This window comes from Schistocerca serialis, chromosome 10, assembly GCF_023864345.2.
Source record: "Schistocerca serialis cubense isolate TAMUIC-IGC-003099 chromosome 10, iqSchSeri2.2, whole genome shotgun sequence".
NCBI lineage: Eukaryota > Metazoa > Arthropoda > Insecta > Orthoptera > Acrididae > Schistocerca > Schistocerca serialis.
Window position 1 is genome coordinate 72,102,019 of NC_064647.1, and position 17,835 is coordinate 72,119,853.

Here is a 17,835-nt window from a genome sequence, read left to right on the forward strand (position 1 = left end):
TTTTCTCCGCTCAGGGGCTGGGTGTTGTGTTGTTCTAATCATCATCATTTCATCCCCATCGACGCGCAGGTCGCCAAAGTGGCGTCAAATCGAAAGACCTGCACCAGGCGAACGGTCTACCCGACGGGAGGTCCTAGCCACACGACATTTCATTTCATCTTATATCCTCCTCTGAAGGCACTGTCTATTCCGTTCATCCGATTACAATGCCATCGGCAAACCTCCAAGTTTTTACTTCTTCTCCATGAATTTTAAGTCCTACTCCAGATTTTTCTTTTGTTTCCTTTACCGCTTGGTCAACATACAGGTTGCATAACATCAGTGATAGGTTACCACCCTGTGTCAGTCGCTTCCCCACCACTGCTTCCTTTTCGTGCCACTCGAATCTTATAACTGCTATCTGGTTTCTGTACAAATTGTAAATAGCCTTTCGCAGCCTGTATTTTACCCCTGCCCCCTTTAGAATTTCAAAGAGAGCATTCAGTCAACATTGTCAAAAGCTTCCTCTGATTATATAAATGCTTTAAACATATGTTCGCCTTTCCTTAACGTATCTACTATGAGAAGATGTAGGGTTCCTGCATTTGTCCTGAATCCAAGCTGAGCTTCATTTACTATAAATCTATTAATCATTATCATACCGGGATATATCCTGAAGAGCCAAAGAAACTGCTACTGATATTGTAGATAGCCTCTGTGAGAACGCAGAATTCTGAAGCAAGATTCTTACGTACGTGTCACTTGTCAGAATCGCATCTAGACTCCACTAACGTCGGAAGTAGTCCTGCAGGGGTGTCCATAAATCCGTAAGAGTACGAGGGATTGGAGATCTCTTCCGAACAGCGCGTCACAAGGCATCCCACATATGCCCAAAATGTTCATGTCTGTGGAGTTTGGTAGCAGCGGAAGTGTTTAAACTCAGAAGTGCGTTTCTGGAGCCACTCTGTAGCAATTCAGGACGTCTAGGGTGCCGCATTGTGCTGCTGGAATTGCCCAAATCCGTGGGAATGCACAATGGAAATGAATGGATGCAAATGATGACAGGATGCTTACGTACGTGTCACTTGTCAGAGTCGCATCTAGACGTATCAGGGGTCCCAATCACTCCAACTGCACACGCTCTACACCATTGCAGAGCCTCCAACAGCTTGAACAGACCCCTGCAGACATGCAGGATCCATGAACTCATAAGCTTGTCTGCATTCCCGTGCACGTCCATCCACTCGATATAATTTGAAACGAGACTTGTCCGACTAGTCAACATGTTTACAGTCATCAACAGTCCAATGTCGGTGTTGAAGGGCCCAGGCGAGGCGTAAGGCTTTGTGTCGTGCAGTCATCAAGGGTACACGAGTGGGCCTTCGGCTCCGAAAGCCCATATCGACGATGTGTAGTTAAATGGTTCGCACGCTGGCACTTGTTGGTGGTGCAGGACTGAAAACTGCAGCAATTTGTGAAAGAGTTGCACTTTTCTCACTTTGAACGATTTTCTTCAGTCGTCGTTGGTCCCGTTCCTGTAGGATCTTTTGCCTGGCCCATCGATGTCGGAGATTTGAAGCTTTACTGCATTCCTTATATTCACTGTACACTCTCTAAATGGTCGTACGGGAAAATTCCCAAGTCATCGCTACCTCGGAGATGCTGCGTCCCATCGCTTATGCGCCGTCTATAACGCGACGTTCAAACTCACTTAAATCTTGCCATCATAACAGCAGTAGCCGATCTAACATCTGCACCAGACATTTGTCTTATACAGGCGTTGCCGGTCGCAGTGCCGTATTCTGCCCGTTTACATATCTGTGTATTTCAATACGCATGCGTATAGCAGTTTCTTTGGCGCTTCAGTGTGTATCAATTGAAAAAAGGAAATTATTTACCTGCCGTGGACTTCGAGCCACTGTAGTCAGCTGCTATGGCTACTGCCATAAAGACGCAGATGAGGCAACTAGTGCTTCTGCAAGACATGATGGAGGAGAAGAAGTGTCTTCTCCGTCGAAATGTCTTCGGCCCGTGCACGCTGTTGAGTATCCTGTAATTTTATAACCACATACAATTACATGGTTCAAATGATTCTGAGCACTATGGGACTTAACTTCTGAGGTCATCAGTCCCCTAGAACTTAGAACTACTTAAACCTAACTAACCTAAGGACATCACACACATCCATGCCCGAGACAGGATTCGAACCTGCGACCGTAGCGGTCGTGCGGTTCCAGACTGTAGCGCCTAGAACCGCTCGGCCACCCCGGCCGGCTACAATTACATGACTCATTTTATTTCAATAAGCTATAAAGGAAAGTGGCTAGTGTAAATTAATCTATCCAGCTAAAGTGGATAAGATCTGTTTCAAAAATGAATTTTTACTTCGTTCTGCCCAATACATAGTTTCTGCCTCAGCTAAGCCGTTTACCTCAAGTATTTCGGAAATGAAATGACATCGAATGAAATTGTCTTAAATGAAATTACGAGCTGATGAGGGGATGCTGGTGTGTTTTACTTAAAGCAGCAGCGAGCCCTGAGCAGGCAAGAATAGCGCAAAGTGGTGGGGGAAACTACGGCCTGAGGCATATACTGGCAGCTACAGAGAGCTGATTCTAGTACTACTGTTGCCGCCCTCTAAATACACAGAAACAGAAACAAAGACACGACGGAAATTGTGTCGACGATACGAGCTTGTTTTGCAATAAATATGAGAAGAGTCACCAATATTTGTGATTATGGATATTGTGACAGGCAATAGAAAATTAATGGCTACTATTTTAACTGCCATAGAATATGGGGTATCACATGAAAGCTGAGAGTGTCAGTAAAAACTATAGAAGTCACATTTCTTTTATATTAGTTAATCTAAAAGTACAGCCGATTTTATAACAGTATCATAGAGGAAATGTGTCATTATTCTGAATTTGCCACTGCTGAATGTAATAGAAAGGCAGTATGAGTTATCCAGTTCCGTTCCTAGCTATTCCAGATGATGAATATTGAAAGTTTAATGGTATCTAATCATTAGTTCATTGTTTATGCAAATGGGGATTGCTAAAATTGTTAAATAAAAATCAAATGCTACACGCTCTGTGAAATCTAAAAGCACAAATGAGTGGAGGGCGGAGGGATGCTCTTTCTAAGCTTGCCACATGTATTCGTATGTCTTTATTTGTATATTGAGCAAGAAGCAAAAGGAACAAAAGAAAAATTTGGAGTAGGAATTAAATTCCATGGAGAAGAAATAAAAACTTTGAGGTTTGCCGATGACATTTTGATTCTATCAGAGACATAAAAGGACCTGGAAGGGGAGTTGAACGGAATAGACAGTGTCTTGGAAAGAGGATATAAGATGAATATCGGCAAAAGCAAAACGAGGATAATAGAATGTAGTCGAATTAAATCAGGTGATGCTGAGAGAATTAGATTAGAAAATGAGACACTTGAAGTAGAAGATGAGTTTTGCTACTTGGGGAGCAACAGAACTGATGATCGTCGAAGTAGAGAGGATATAAAGTGTAGACTGGCAATGGCAAGGAAAGCTTGTCTGGAGAAGAGAAATTTGCTACATCGAGTATAGATTTACGGTAAGCGTCAGGGAGTCTTTCCTGAAAGTATTTGTAGGGAGTGTAGCCATGTATGGAAGTGAAACAGTTTAGACAAGAAGAGAATAGAAGCTTTCGAAATGTGGTGCTACAGAAGAATGCCTAAAATTAGATGGGTAGGTCACGTACCTAATGAGGAGGTAGTGAATAGAATTGGGGAGATGAGGAATTTGCGGCACAACTTATAGAAGTAGGGATCGGTTGGTAAGACATGTTCTGAGGCATCAAGGGATCACCAATTTAGTACTGGAGAGCAGCGTGGAGGGTAAAAATCGTAGAGGGAGACCAAGATTCAAATGGTTCAAATGGCTCTGATCACTATGGGACTTAACATCTGAGGTCATCTGTCCCCTAGAACTTAGAACTACTTAAACCTAACTAACCTAAGGACATCACACATATCCATGCCCGAGGTAGGATTCGAACCTGCGAGCGTAGCGGTTGCGCGGTTCCAAACTGAAGCGCCTAGAACCGCTCGGCCACAACGGCCGACCGGGAGACCAAGAAATGAATACACTAAGCAGAATCAGAAACATGCAGGTTGCAGTAGATACTTGGGGATGAAGAAGTTACATAGGATAGAGTAGCATGGAGAGCGGCATCAAACCAGTCTCTGGTCTGAAGACCACAACAACAACAACAACAACAACAACTTTACTTAGCGCACTTTCTGTGTGCTAAAAACCGAATGTGAGCACGATTTTCGTTCATATCTTACGTAGTACTGTGTAGTTAACGTCTAGAGAGGCCACAAAATGACAGTGATGAATGTAAAGTTATTGTAATGTGAAGTATACTTGAGGAAAGCTTTAATTCTGAGTGTTTCTCTCGGACTCAAACTGGGACGCAGCGGTGTGAGACGTGACGGAGGGCAGCGACAGCCGCAGACCGCCGTCCTCTCGGCTTTCCGTGTCTTCCCGGCATTCGGGTTTCGACAGGGGTGTCTCCTGGCGGCGAGTCATTCCGGGGAGCTGGTGCGCGGTAATCCTGCAGGCAGTGTCTGGGCCGCGAGTTGACAGCAGCGCTTCCCGTGTGCGAAGCGTCGAACTTGGCGTAATTAACTGAGCTCAGCCTCACACCGTCGCTTTCAGCAGGATTAGAAATACTCTCAACGCAGCCTCAGTGAGTGAGTTTGAGCAGTTATTTGAAATTCAAACTTGCAATTGTGAGAAGCGACGCAGCAATTGACGTAGACAGTTTTGCTACAACTGTTTGCCTCAGTGAGCGGTTTTGAGCAGTTATTTTTTTTTTTTTTTGGTCATCAGTCTACTGACTGGTTTGATGCGGCCCGCCACGAATTCCTTTCTTGTGCTAACCTCTTCATCTCAGAGTAGCACTTGCAACCTACGTCCTCAATTATTTGCTTGACGTATTCCAATCTCTGTCTTCCTCTACAGCTTTTGCCCTCTACAGCTCCCTCTAGTACCATGGAAGTCATTCCCTCATGTCTTAGCAGATATCCTATCATCCTGTCCCTTCTCCTTATCAGTGTTTTCCACATATTCCTTTAGTCTCCGATTCTGCGTAGAACCTCCTTATTCCTTACCTTATCAGTCCACCTAATTTTCAACATTCGTCTGTAGCACCACATCTCAAATGCTTCGATTCTCTTCTGTTCCGGTTTTCCCACAGTCCACGTTTCACTACCATACAATGCTGTACTCCAGACGTACATCATCAGAAATTTCTTCCTTAAATTAAGGCCGGTATTTGATATTAGTAGACTTCTCTCGGCCAGAAATGCCTTTTTTGCCATAGCGAGTCTGCTTTTGATGTCCTCCTTGCTCCGTCCGTCATTGGTTATTTTACTGCGTAGGTAGCAGAATTCCTTAACTTCATTGACTTCGTGACCATCAATCCTGATGTTAATTTTCTCGCTGTTCTCATTTCTACTACTTCTCATTACCTTCGTCTTTCTCCGATTTACTCTCAAACCATACTGTGTACTCATTAGACTGTTCATTCCGTTCAGCAGATCATTTAATTCCTCTTCACTTTCACTCAGGATAGCAATGTCACCAGCGAATCGTATCATTGATATCCTTTCACCTTGTATTTTAATTCCACTCCTGAACCTTTCTTTTATTTCCATCATTGCTTCCTCGATGTGCAGATTGAAGAATAGCGGCGAAAGGCTACAGCCTTGTCTTACACCCTTCGTAATACGAGCACTTCGTTCTTGATCGTCCACACTTATTATTCCCTCTTGGTTGTTGTACATATTGTATATGACCCGTCTCTCCATATAGCTTACCCCTACTTGTTTCAGAATCTCGAACAGCTTGCACCATTTTATATTGTCGAACGCTTTTTCCAGGTCGACAAATCCTATGAAAGTGTCTTGATCTTTCTTTAGCCTTGCTTCCATTATTAGCCGTAACGTCAGAATTGCCTCTCTCATTCCTTTACTTTTCCTAGAGCCAGACTGATCGTCACCTAGCGCATTCTCAATTTTCTTTTCCATTCTTCTGTATATTATTCTTGTAAGCAGCTTCGATGCATGAGCTGTTAAGTTGATTGTGCGATAATCCTCGCACTTGTCAGCTCTTGCCGTCTTCGGAATTGTGTGGATGATGCTTTTCCGAAAGTCAGATGGTATATCACCAGACTCATATATTCTACACACCAACGTGAATAGTCGTTTTGTTGCCACTTCCCCCAATGATTTTAGAAATTCTGATGGAATGTTATCTATCCCTTCTGCCTTATTTGACCGTAAGTCCTCCAAAGCTCTTTTAAATTCCGATTCTAACACTGGATCCCCTATCTCTTCTAAATCGACTCCTGTTTCTTCTTCTATCACATCAGACAAATCTTCACCCTCATAGAGGCTTTCAATGTATTCTTTCCACCTATCTGCTCTCTCCTCTGCATTTAACAGTGGAATTCCCGTTGCACTCTTAATGTTACCACCGTTGCTTTTAATGTCACCAAAGGTTGTTTTGACTTTTCTGTATGCTGAATCTGTCCTTCCGACAGTCATATCTTTTTCGATGTCTTCACATTTTTCCTGCAGCCATTTCGTCTTAGCTTCCCTGCACTTCCTATTTATTTCATTCCTCAGAGACTTGTATTTCTGTATTCCTGATTTTCCCAGAACATGTTTGTACTTCCTCCTTTCATCAACCAATTGAAGTATTTCTTCTGTTACCCATGGTTTCTTCGCAGCTACCTTCTTTGTACCTATGTTTTCCTTCCTAACTTATATGAAATTTAAATTTGCAATTGTGAGACGCGACGCAGCAATGGACGTAGGCAGTTTTGCTACAACTGTTTGTGATTGATCGCGCCAAATATCTTCAGCATTTGCACACTCTTGAGCAATCTGTAATTTTGTGAATAAATACAACTCATTTTCTCTCAACAAGATGTAAAGGAAAGTAGCTAGTGTAAATTATGTCTCAGTCTCCGGCGTCGTGTTAAATGCAGGAACAGTGCTGCTTGACAGAATGAGATTTTCACTGTGCAGCGGAGTGTGCGCTGATATGAAACTTGGTGGCAGATTAAAACTGTGTGCCGGACCGATACTCGAACTCGGGACCTTTGCCTTTCGCGGGCAAGTGCTCTACCAACTGAGCTACCCAAGCACCACTCACGTCCCGTCCTCACAGCTTTACTTCTGCCAGCGCCTCGTCTCCTACCTTCCAAACTTAACAGAAGCTCTCCTGCGAACCTTGCAGAACTAGCACTCCTGAAAGAAAGGATATTGCGGAGACATGTCTTAGCCACAGCCTGGGGGATGTTTCCAGAATAAGATTTTCACTCTGCAGCGGAGTGTGCACTGATATGAAGCTTCCTGGCAGATTAAAACTGTTTGCCGGACCGAGACTCGAACTCGGGAGTCTCGGTCTCGGTCTGGCAAACAGTTTTAATCTGCCAGGAAGTTTCAGTGCTTCTTGAGTCTGGATGTTTTCAAGTGCACTTTCGTTGTGATATTTGCAGAATATCAATAAACATTTACTACATTCGAATTACAATAGTACTGCATTAGTAAACATAGCTATTCCTATTGGATGTATTAACTCAACTAATTTTTTAAATAATTCACTAACCAGCCTATAAATTGCTATGGTGAATGATCATTTCGTATATGTAAACAAGTGCTTCATCAAAAATCAACGAAATACGTAGTTTTCTACTCTGACAACATGAAGAAAATGTATGTTTCAATAATTAAACAAATTCGAAAGAGAAAGGTCTCCCTACGGTAATGACAGAAGCTGAAGAAATGAACCGAAATTTTTACCACGGCCGGCACGCGAACCCAAATCTTCTTGTTTACTAAGGCAGAGATGCTAACCATTACCCCACCACAGCGCTATGGCCAGCAGTTCTACACGAACTACTCAAGTCCACTGCCCTCTCCAACACAAACTTCAGTTCATACCTTCATCTTAATTTCCCCGTACACTGCCACTATTGCCAGGGCTCTCCATAATTGGAATAGCACCCCGACATTGGACGTAATGGGAAAATCGTATACCGTAGCTGATCTTATAGAGATTTTCCCCGAGATATTTAAGTCTCATCTTTATCTACGATAATGATGGACTTCTGTCGTTCGTCAGCAACACTGACCGTAGTGCCGCGGTGGTGTAATGTTTGGCATTTCTGTCTAATAAGCACAGTTCCGCTTCGAGTGCCGGGCACGAAGGTTCTTGTTTATTTCACTTGCCGCAGCGTCGCTTGTGTGTTCTCGTTAGTATTGTTCTGTCTGCCGAGTGAGTCCTAGCGCTTCCAATCCGCCACACTGTCTCTTTGTGTTAAAAAAAAATATTAAAAAAATGTGTGAAATCTTATGGGACTTAACTGCTAAGGTCATCAGTCCCTAAGCTTGCACACTACTTAACCTAAATTAACCTAAAGACAAACACACACACACCCATGCCTGAGGGAGGACTCGAACCTCCGCCGTGACCAGCCGCACAGTCCATGACTGTAGCACCTTAAACCGCTCGGCTAATCCTGCGCGGCAAACTCCTTTATTGTACGCTGCCACGGCGTCAGTTTTTCTCAGTTCCTCTTTGATGGGTTTTGTGATGTCGGGTCATAGTACCACTGGATGTACCCCCACCCCCCTCCCCCACCCCCAATAATATGGCTGCTCTACCACAGCACGAACAGCTGTATCTTTGCCAGATCAGTTCTCTGTAGTACGCGCTCTTTGCTTGACGCATTGCGCATACGCTGTGAGAATAAAAGTATTCATAGTAAGTGACAGAAGTGCGAGTGATGGTTTATCGTCGTAGTTACCACGCCCGGCCCCACTATCTACAGTGATATCTAAATACACGCTAGGTATGAAAAATCGCAAATTTTCTTGTACTGTTTCTACAAATAGTGAATTTTCGCGGACAAGTGGCTGACCTTTACGAAATTAACGCTTTTGTTGTTTGTTGGTTGTCAGTAGTGTTGCCCTTTTCGTGGTGTCAGCTGCGCCTCACAAGTGGTACAGATCTCGCAGAGTACCGCGACCGGCAGATGTGCAGTGGGCAGGGCACGCGTGGGGCTGCGGCAGCCGCCGTAGGGGAAGTGCCGCTCTAAACTCTAGCCTGAGCTCACATTTTCTGTGAATGTTAAGGCGGGGGAGGGGGGGGGGGCGGGGCTCCATGCCCACAGCTGCAAGGTGACCATTCCAAGGAATCTACTACACTACTGGTCATTAAAATTGCTACACCAAGAAGAAATGCAGATGATAAACGGGTATTCATTGGACAAATATATTATACTGGACCTGACATGTGGTTACATTTTCACGCAATTTGGGTGCATAGATCCTGAGAAATCAGCACCCAGAACAACCACCTCTGGCCGTAATAACGGCCTTCATACGCCTGTGCATTGAGTCAAACAAAGCTTGGATGGCGTGTACAGGTACAGCTGCCCAAGCAGTGTCAACACGATAAAACAGTTCATCAAGAGTAGTGACTGGCGTATTGTGACGGGTCAGTTGCTCGGCCACCATTGACGTTTTCAATTGGTGAGAGATCTGGAGAACGTGATGGCCAGGGCAGCAGTCGAACATTTTCTGTATCCAGAAAGGCCCGTACAGGACCTGCAACATGCGGTCGTGCATTATCCTGCTGAAATGTAGGGTTTCGCAGGGATCGAATGAAGCGTAGAGCCAAGGGTCGTAACACATCCGAAATGTAACGTCCACTGTTCAAAGTGCCGTCAATGCGAACAAGAGGCGACCGAGACGTGTAACCAATGGCACCCCATACCTTGACGCCGGGTGATACGCCATTATGGCGATGACGAATACACGCTTCCAATGTGCGTTCACGGCGATGTCGGATGCGACCATCGTGATGCTGTAAACAGAACCTGGATTCATCCGAAAAAATGACGTTTTGTCATTCGTGCACCCAGGTTCGTCGTTGAGTACACCATCGCAGGCGCTCCTGTCTGTGATGCAGCGTCAAGGGTAACCGCAGCCATGGTCTCCGAGCTGATAGTCCATGCTGCTGCTAACGTCGTCAAACTGTCCGTGGAGATGGTTGTTGTCTTGCAAACGTCCCCATCTATTCACTCAGGGATCGAGACGTGGCTGCACGATCCGTTACAGCCATGCGGATAAGATGTCTGTCATCTCGACTGCTAGTGATACGAGGCCGTTGGGATCCAGCACGGCGTTCCTTATTACCCTCCTGAACCCACCGTTTCCATATTCTGCTAACAGTCATTGGATGTCGACCAATGCGAGCAGCAATGTCGCGATACGATAAACCGCAATCACCATAGGCTACAATCCGACCTTAATCAAAGTCGGAAACGTGATGGTACGCATTTCTCCTCCTTACACGAGGCATCACAACAACGGTTCTCCAGGCAACGCCCGGTCAACTGCTGTTTGTGTATGAGAAATCAGTTGGAAACTTCCCTCATGTCAGCACGTTGTAGGTGTCGCCACAGGCGCCAGCCTTTCGTGAATGCTCTGAAAAGCTAATGATTTGCATATCACAGTATCTTCTTCCTGTCGATTGAATTTCGCGTCTGTAGCACGACATCATCGTAGTGTAGCAATTTTAATGGCCAGTAGTGCATTATGTCTGCTTCTAAAAAGAATTCCCCTGAAAACACAGCGATTTATTTTCACTTGGCTTGTTAATCATTTGTACCTTTCACAGAAGCGAATTTTGACTAAAACTTGACACGTTTCTCTGGTTGCCATGTTAGAATTTGCTTCTTTTGCCACAGCACAGCATAGTATACACAGTGTCACCTCTCCAACATGTACAGAGGCAACTGTGAGAGAATTCTAAAACAGTGACTTATTAAGTTTAAGTGTGGAACTGAGGAAAAGTAACGTCAATATTTTATCGAAAAAGCACGTCCTCGAAAAAAATATACGTATAGAGACTTATTTTGCTCCAAAACCCATAGCATTTCTCGTTTCAACAGCTATTGATGGCCCCTAAACATTACATTCTATCATCGAGTAAGTCTGTAGTTGGTGGAATAACATGGCAGAGAATGAACTTTTGCACAATAACCGAATGGAAAAAATACCTTCCTCTTTCTGTGCTATCATTTGCCAAAATCTCATTTCGATATCTCAAACCGTTTATGTCCGGCCTATGTGGCCGAGCGGTTCTAGGCGCCTCAGTCCGGAATCGCGCTGCTGTTACGGTAGCAGGTTGGAATCCTGCCTCGGGCATGGAGGTTAGTTAGGTTTAAGTAGTTTTAAGTCTAGGGGACTGATGACCACAGATGTTAAGTCCCACAGAGCTTAGAGCCGTTTGAAGCATTTGAAACCGTTTATGAAATATGAAGAATGTTGTGGATATTTCATTCTGGATTCATCGCAGACGTGGTGCGATCGCAAATGACTGTGCTACATTAGATCAACTTTCTAGAGGTTCGTGACAGATAGAGACCTCCACCCAAGTTTTAAGCAGAATTCGATATGTTAGCGAAATTTCATACGCAGCAATATATTATGTAATTTTTACAAGACGCAAAACCATAGCGACCCCCATTTTGCATTGCAAACTTTTTCGAATTTCGCGCAGTGTGTTACTTCCATGTAAGTATCACAATAACTATGACCGTTAACGAAATGATGGTCGCATCATCATGATCGTTGCATATAAAGCTATGAGTGAAACTGTGGTGTCACCGCCAGACACCACACTTGCTAGGTGGTAGCCTTTAAATCGGCCGCGGTCCGTTAGTATACGTCGGACCCGCGTGTCGCCACTGTCAGTGATTGCAGATCGAGCACCACCACACGGCAGGTCTAGAGAGACGTCCTAGCACTCGCCCCAGTTGTACAGACGACTTTGCTAGCGATGCTATACTGACAAATACGCTCTCATTTGCCGAGACGATAGTTAGCATAGCCTTCAGCTACGTCATTTGCTACGACCTAGCAAGGCGCCATTACCAGTTAATATTGAGATTGTAAAACATGCACCGTCAAGAGCGATGTACACCAATTATGGATTAAAGTTAAGTATTCCAGCAGCAACGTACCTTATTGGCTATATTAATTACATTGTCCTGTTCCAGACCTCACGCCAGTTTGCGTGAGCTTAAACACGTGCATTTCGGCTTCCTCTAGCAACACGGTGTTGGCTCTTCTGCCAACACATCAGAAAAAAAAACTTTTTTTTACTATATAGTTTCTGTAAAATCGTTTGAGAAATACTGCAGTGCGTGCGTCTCGATTCTGTGATCGACGACCAGCCAAAAGGTGGAAAATATTTTATTTATAAATGAAAAAATCTGCTAGATTGGTGCCGCGAATCTTGACGCTGGAACAAAAACGCATGAGAATGGACACATCGGAACAATGTTTGGCCCGTTTTAGGGGAAACGAACAAAATTTTTTACACCGGTTTGTGACCACAGATGAAACGCCAGAGACAAAATAACAGTCAAAGCAGTGGAAACATGTTGATTCTCCGCCACCAAAGAAAACATAGGCAATTCCTTCGGCGGGAAAGGTCGTGGCATCATTGCTCTGGAATGCGAAGGGGGTTCTGTTTCTAAATTATCTCCCCACTGGCCAAACAGTTACTGGAGAATACTATGCTAACTCCTGGACAAATTGCAACAAAAGGTACGGGAAAAAAAACCACGTTTAGCAAGGAAGAAAGTCATGTTCCATCAAGACAATGCGCGCCCGCACACATGTGCCGTCGCAATGGAAAAATTACACGAACTAAGGTATGAATTGTTGCCACACCTACCTTATTCACCTTATATGGTTCCGTCAGACTTTCATCTCTTCCTAAAACTGAAATTTTTCTTGGTGGTCGAAGACTCACTTCAGACGAAGAACTGATAGCCGGAGTTGACAACTATGTTGCAGGCCTGGAGGAAACACATTTTCCAGATGGGATCAAGGCACTCGAACATCGTTGGACCAAGTGCATTTATCTACAAGCAGACTACATTAAAATACAGAAGAAGTTCCAGTGATCTAAGTACTTTCTTTCTATTCTGTTGCGAGAACTTTTGAAACTACTCTCGTACGCCAGCATAAAACACGTTCCAAATTCTACAGCTGACCGACGTCACAGATATAGGCCTATAGTTTTGTGTGTCTTCTTGACGACACTTCCTGAAAATGGGAGTCACCTATCCTTTTTTTCCAATCGTCAGAACCACTTCGCTGCTCCAAAGACCTACGGCAGAGTGCTGCTAGAAGAGGGATGGATTCATTTGCATACTCTACGTAGATACGTATTGGTATCCCGTCAATGCAGTGGCCTTCCCTCTGTTGAGCGATTTCCGTTACTTTATCTATACAACGGTAACTTGTGGACCACTATTTGAATGACTTTTGCAACTACAGACACACACAAGTGTTTACACTAGTCAAAGATCCCTCAAATGTAGTGTTAAGGAAAACAGTTTCCGTCAATAGCTAACATACAGACAGTAGCTTGGCATCGTACAATGTAAGCACTAGGGCAGTATACAAACATTATGATATAGATTTAGCAACGACTAATACATAGAGATATCATATGACATGATTACAGATATAAATGTGAGTAGGAACAGCGCTTTATAAAACTGCAAGTAAGGAAAATATCTTTAATTGCAGACTTATTTAACTCCTCCTATGAGAAAGTAGCTGTGACAGAATACTAACCGATTTAAATGACCAAAAGTTCTTAAATGCCTCACAGTTTGGCTTTCGTGAACATTTCTCTACAGAGAAATCAGTACAGCACTTCACAAATTAAGCGGCTGCAGAGCCAAGCAAGATAAATTAGACTATTCGTATATTATGTGACCTTTACAGAGTCTTTGATTGTGTGGATCACATTATACCACTTGGCAAACTAATGAGTTCTGGCATTAATGCACCCCCTTCTCCACAGATGGAGCCTCAACTTCAAAACAGAAATCACAGGATGTTACAGGCACGAAACTAACATCAGTATGGCTTGAAACTAACGTATGAAGCCCCACAACGATATGTACTGGGCACTGATTCACATTACGTGATTTCAAACACGCAAAGAAAAGTGTGCAGGCGCTCCACCAAGTCGCCATTATGAAAACTTCCTGGAACGTCAAAATTGTTCAGTAAGCAGTACATTATCTTTTCTGAACTTGAGGAGCGCATATGTCGATTGTCTGTGTGGCTCCTGACTATCGAAAGCTTTCCCTGTGACAGGATTGCTTCAAATACCTTAAATTCCTACCCCCAAGCTTGTCTTTTAAGACCTGTATCAACTTTGTGCGCAATCTTGAGAGTCACCATGTACACTGTAATACTATCAATGTCAAACTTTCTTCCACATTTTTACTTATTTAGCGAAAACAATGATGAACGCTTTGTACGAGGTGTTCTGCGAATTGGCAAATACAGCTCATATATGTGGCTCCTTTACGAAGCGGTCCCGACAACTCGACTGTTTCTACTGTTACAGTAAGAGACACATTCGTTCAGGAACCTGTTTCAAAAACGCGCAAGATGTAACAATATTAAGAATGTAGGAGCAGTCATATTACTTTAATTAAGCTGCCAGACGCAGTAGGCTGACACAGGGCACACCAGACCACCCCCAGGACGATACAGGGATGCCTCGGAGGAGCTGCTGCTCCACAGGTCACGGACAATACACTGACGGGGGCAAAAATCGCAGCACCAAGAAGGAGACTCACAATAAAAAAGAAACTAGGTAGGCGTGTTTCTACAGGGTGGCGCACGAAATGTGTTACCATTTTATTTTTGAATGTAAACTTTATTGTCAATACAATCTGAAAGGAACATATATTACAATGAAGAGCCGTCTATGGAGCTTTGTTCTAACTCAGCACATGCTCAATATGTCCACCATTTCGTTTCCTACCTTCCTTCAAACGAACACTGAAGTTAGTGATTACCCTAATTACCGTAATTTCACTGCAAGCTTGAAGAATAAGTCTTCTGAGCTCCATTAAATCACGTGGACGTTTCGGGAAAATTTTTTCCTTTAGGTACCCCCCAAAAAAAAAGTCACATGGATTGAGGTCTGGACTATTGGGGGGTGGGGGGGGGGGGGGGGTGGGGGGGGCAATTTTGTCCGTCATTGAAGCGACCTGGAAACCTGATGAAATGATTCGTGTGTCGAAATGCTCGTGTAAAAACTCCAACACAGTGTTTGCAGTATGTGGCCCTGCGTGTCGAAGGGCAATGCAGTAGCAAGAAGCTGTGGAATGAAGCTATTGCGAAGCGTGTTCAAATAACGCTCACTGTTCACAGTTTCTTCAAAGAAAAAGGGACCAATAAGTCAGTAACTGGAAATTGCTGCCCACGCTGTAATCCTCGGAGCGTAATGTTATCGTTCATGAAGCACTTGTGGGTCTTCAGTGGCCCAAAAGCGTACATTTTGTTTGTTAACCACACCGTCTAAATGAATATGCGCCTCGTCTGAAAACCAAACGTTGTTGAGAGTTTCTTCCCTATCCTCCACCCACTGAGCAAACAGTAGTCTCTGCTGCTTGTGTTCTTCAGTGAGCTTCTGTGCACAAGTCATCTTGTATGGGTACATATGGAGGTCACTTTTAAGAATGCGTTGATTGGAGGGTCTGGATATTCCCAGTTGCAGTGCTGCCTTTCTACACGATTTCCCGGGACTTCTCTGTACAGCAACTCGTACCGCTTCAATATTCTTCGGCGAACAAACAGGCTTAAGCCGAGGTCGCTGCGCTTCCAATACTGTTCCTTCCTGTACAAATTTATCGTACAACCTGTGGATGGTCTTCTTGCGAGGGACCCATCGTGTGTTAAACTATTGTCGAAAACTCCTCTGAGTCACAACAAGGCTTTTAGTTTCATGAAAAAGTAACACAATTGCCAATCGTTGCTGTGTCGTCAGTCTTCCATTGTCAGCCATTGCTGAACACTAGTCTCCTAGCGGCAGTATCGTGAATTAAACGTCATTTCGTAACCCATTTGCTTTTCCAAGTTCTGCTAATGTGCGTCGTAAATTCGGAAAGAAACAATTGGTAACACATTTCGTGCGCCACCCTGTACATCTGGTAGATGACGCCTGTTCATATTTCGTGCCATTCACGTAGCAGTGGCGCTAGGAGCGTCGCTATGAGGATGCAAATAACGTCTGCTTTAAATACACGCCTTAACTGTCATGAGCTTTTGTCACCTTACAGACTGGACGTGGTGAAATGATATTAGTCAAGAATGCCTGTAAGGTGACAAAGATAACATCATCAACGCCTCACTGACTTTGTACGAGGTATTGTAATTGGACCTTCGTTCTGTGATATTGTAGAAAGACGTGGCGGGAATGTAGCCACTGCACATCATTCGCTGGCAGGGATGATAATGGGAATGTACGGTAAGGGGCAAGATCAGTTTGGATTCCGTAGGAATGTTGGAACACGTAAGGCAATACTGACCCTACGACTTATCTTAGAAGAAAGATTAAGGAAAGGCAAACTTACGTTTCTAGCATTAGTAGACTTAGAGAAAGCTTTTGACAATGTTGACTGGAATACTCTCATTCAAGTTCCGAAGGTGGCAGGGGTAAAATACAGGGAGCGAAAGGCTAGTTACAATTTGTACAGAAACCAGATGGCAGTTATAAGAGTCGAGGGACATGAATGGGAAGCAGTGGTTGGGAAGGGAGTGGGACAGGGTTGTAGCCTCTCCCCAATGTTGTTCAATCTGAATATTGAGCAAGCAGTAAAGGAAACAAAAGGAAAATTCGGAGTAGGTATTAAAACCCATGGAGAAGAAATAACAACTTAGAGGTTCGCCGATGACATTGTAATTATGTGAGAGACAGCACTGGACTTGGAAGAGCAGTTGAACGGAATGAACAGTGTCTTGAAAGAAGGATATAAGATGAACATCATCAAAAGCAAAACGAGGATAATGGAATGTAGTCGAATTAAGTCGGGTGATGCTGAGGGAATTAGATTAGGAAATGAGACGCTTAAAATAGTAAAGGAGTTTTGCTATTTGGGGAGCAAAATAATTGATGATGGTCGAAGTAGAGAAGATATAAAATGTAGACTGGCATTGGCAAGGAAAGCGTTTCTGAAGAAGAGAAATTTGTTAACATCGAGCATTGATTTAAGTGTCAGGAAGTCGTTTCTCAAAGTATTTGTATGGAGTGTAGCCATGTATGGAAGTGAAACATGGACGATAAATAGTTTAGACAAGAAGAGAACAGAAGCTTTCGAAATGCGATGCTACAGAAGAATGTTGAAGATTAGATGGGTAGATCACATAACTAATGAGGAGTTATTGAATAGAATTGGGGAGAAGAGGAGTTTGTGGCAGAACTTGACTAGAAGAAGGGATCGGTTGGTAGAACATGTTCTGAGGCATCAAGGGATCAGAAATTTAGTACTGGAGGGCAGCGTGGAGGGTAAAAATCGTATAGGGAGACCAAGAGATGAATACACTAAGCAGATTCAGAAGGATATAGGTTTCAGTAGGTACTGGGAGATGAAGAAGCTTGCATAGGATACAGTAGCATGGAGAGCGGCATCAAACCAGTCTCAGGATTGACGACCACAACAACAACAACACGGTAAGACGAAAACTGGGCTCCGGACGGCCACATGGCAGTGCAGAGACGGAGGACGGTCGTGTTCGGCGTATGGCCCTCGTCGAGTCGTGATGCATCTGCAGCAGCAATTTGTGCACCAGAGTGACACAAGGAACTGCTATATTTCACTTCAAGGACAGCTCCGAACCAGTGTGCATTCCACTGACCCCGAACCACTACCTTTTGCGACTGCAGTGGTGTCAAGCGACAACTCGTTGGAG

General features: G+C 43.9%; 1 protein-coding gene across 1 annotated transcript in view; it reads right to left on the reverse strand.

Moving 5' to 3' along the window:
• Positions 1 to 17,835, reverse strand: part of LOC126425085 (speckle-type POZ protein-like) — a 71,742-nt gene that overhangs the window by 52,931 nt on the left and 976 nt on the right. The window contains exon 2 of the mRNA XM_050087999.1: positions 1,878 to 2,029. Within this exon, the coding sequence (XP_049943956.1) occupies positions 1,878 to 1,965 (88 nt within the window). The 5' untranslated portion in view covers positions 1,966 to 2,029. The remainder of the gene's footprint in view (positions 1 to 1,877; positions 2,030 to 17,835) is intronic.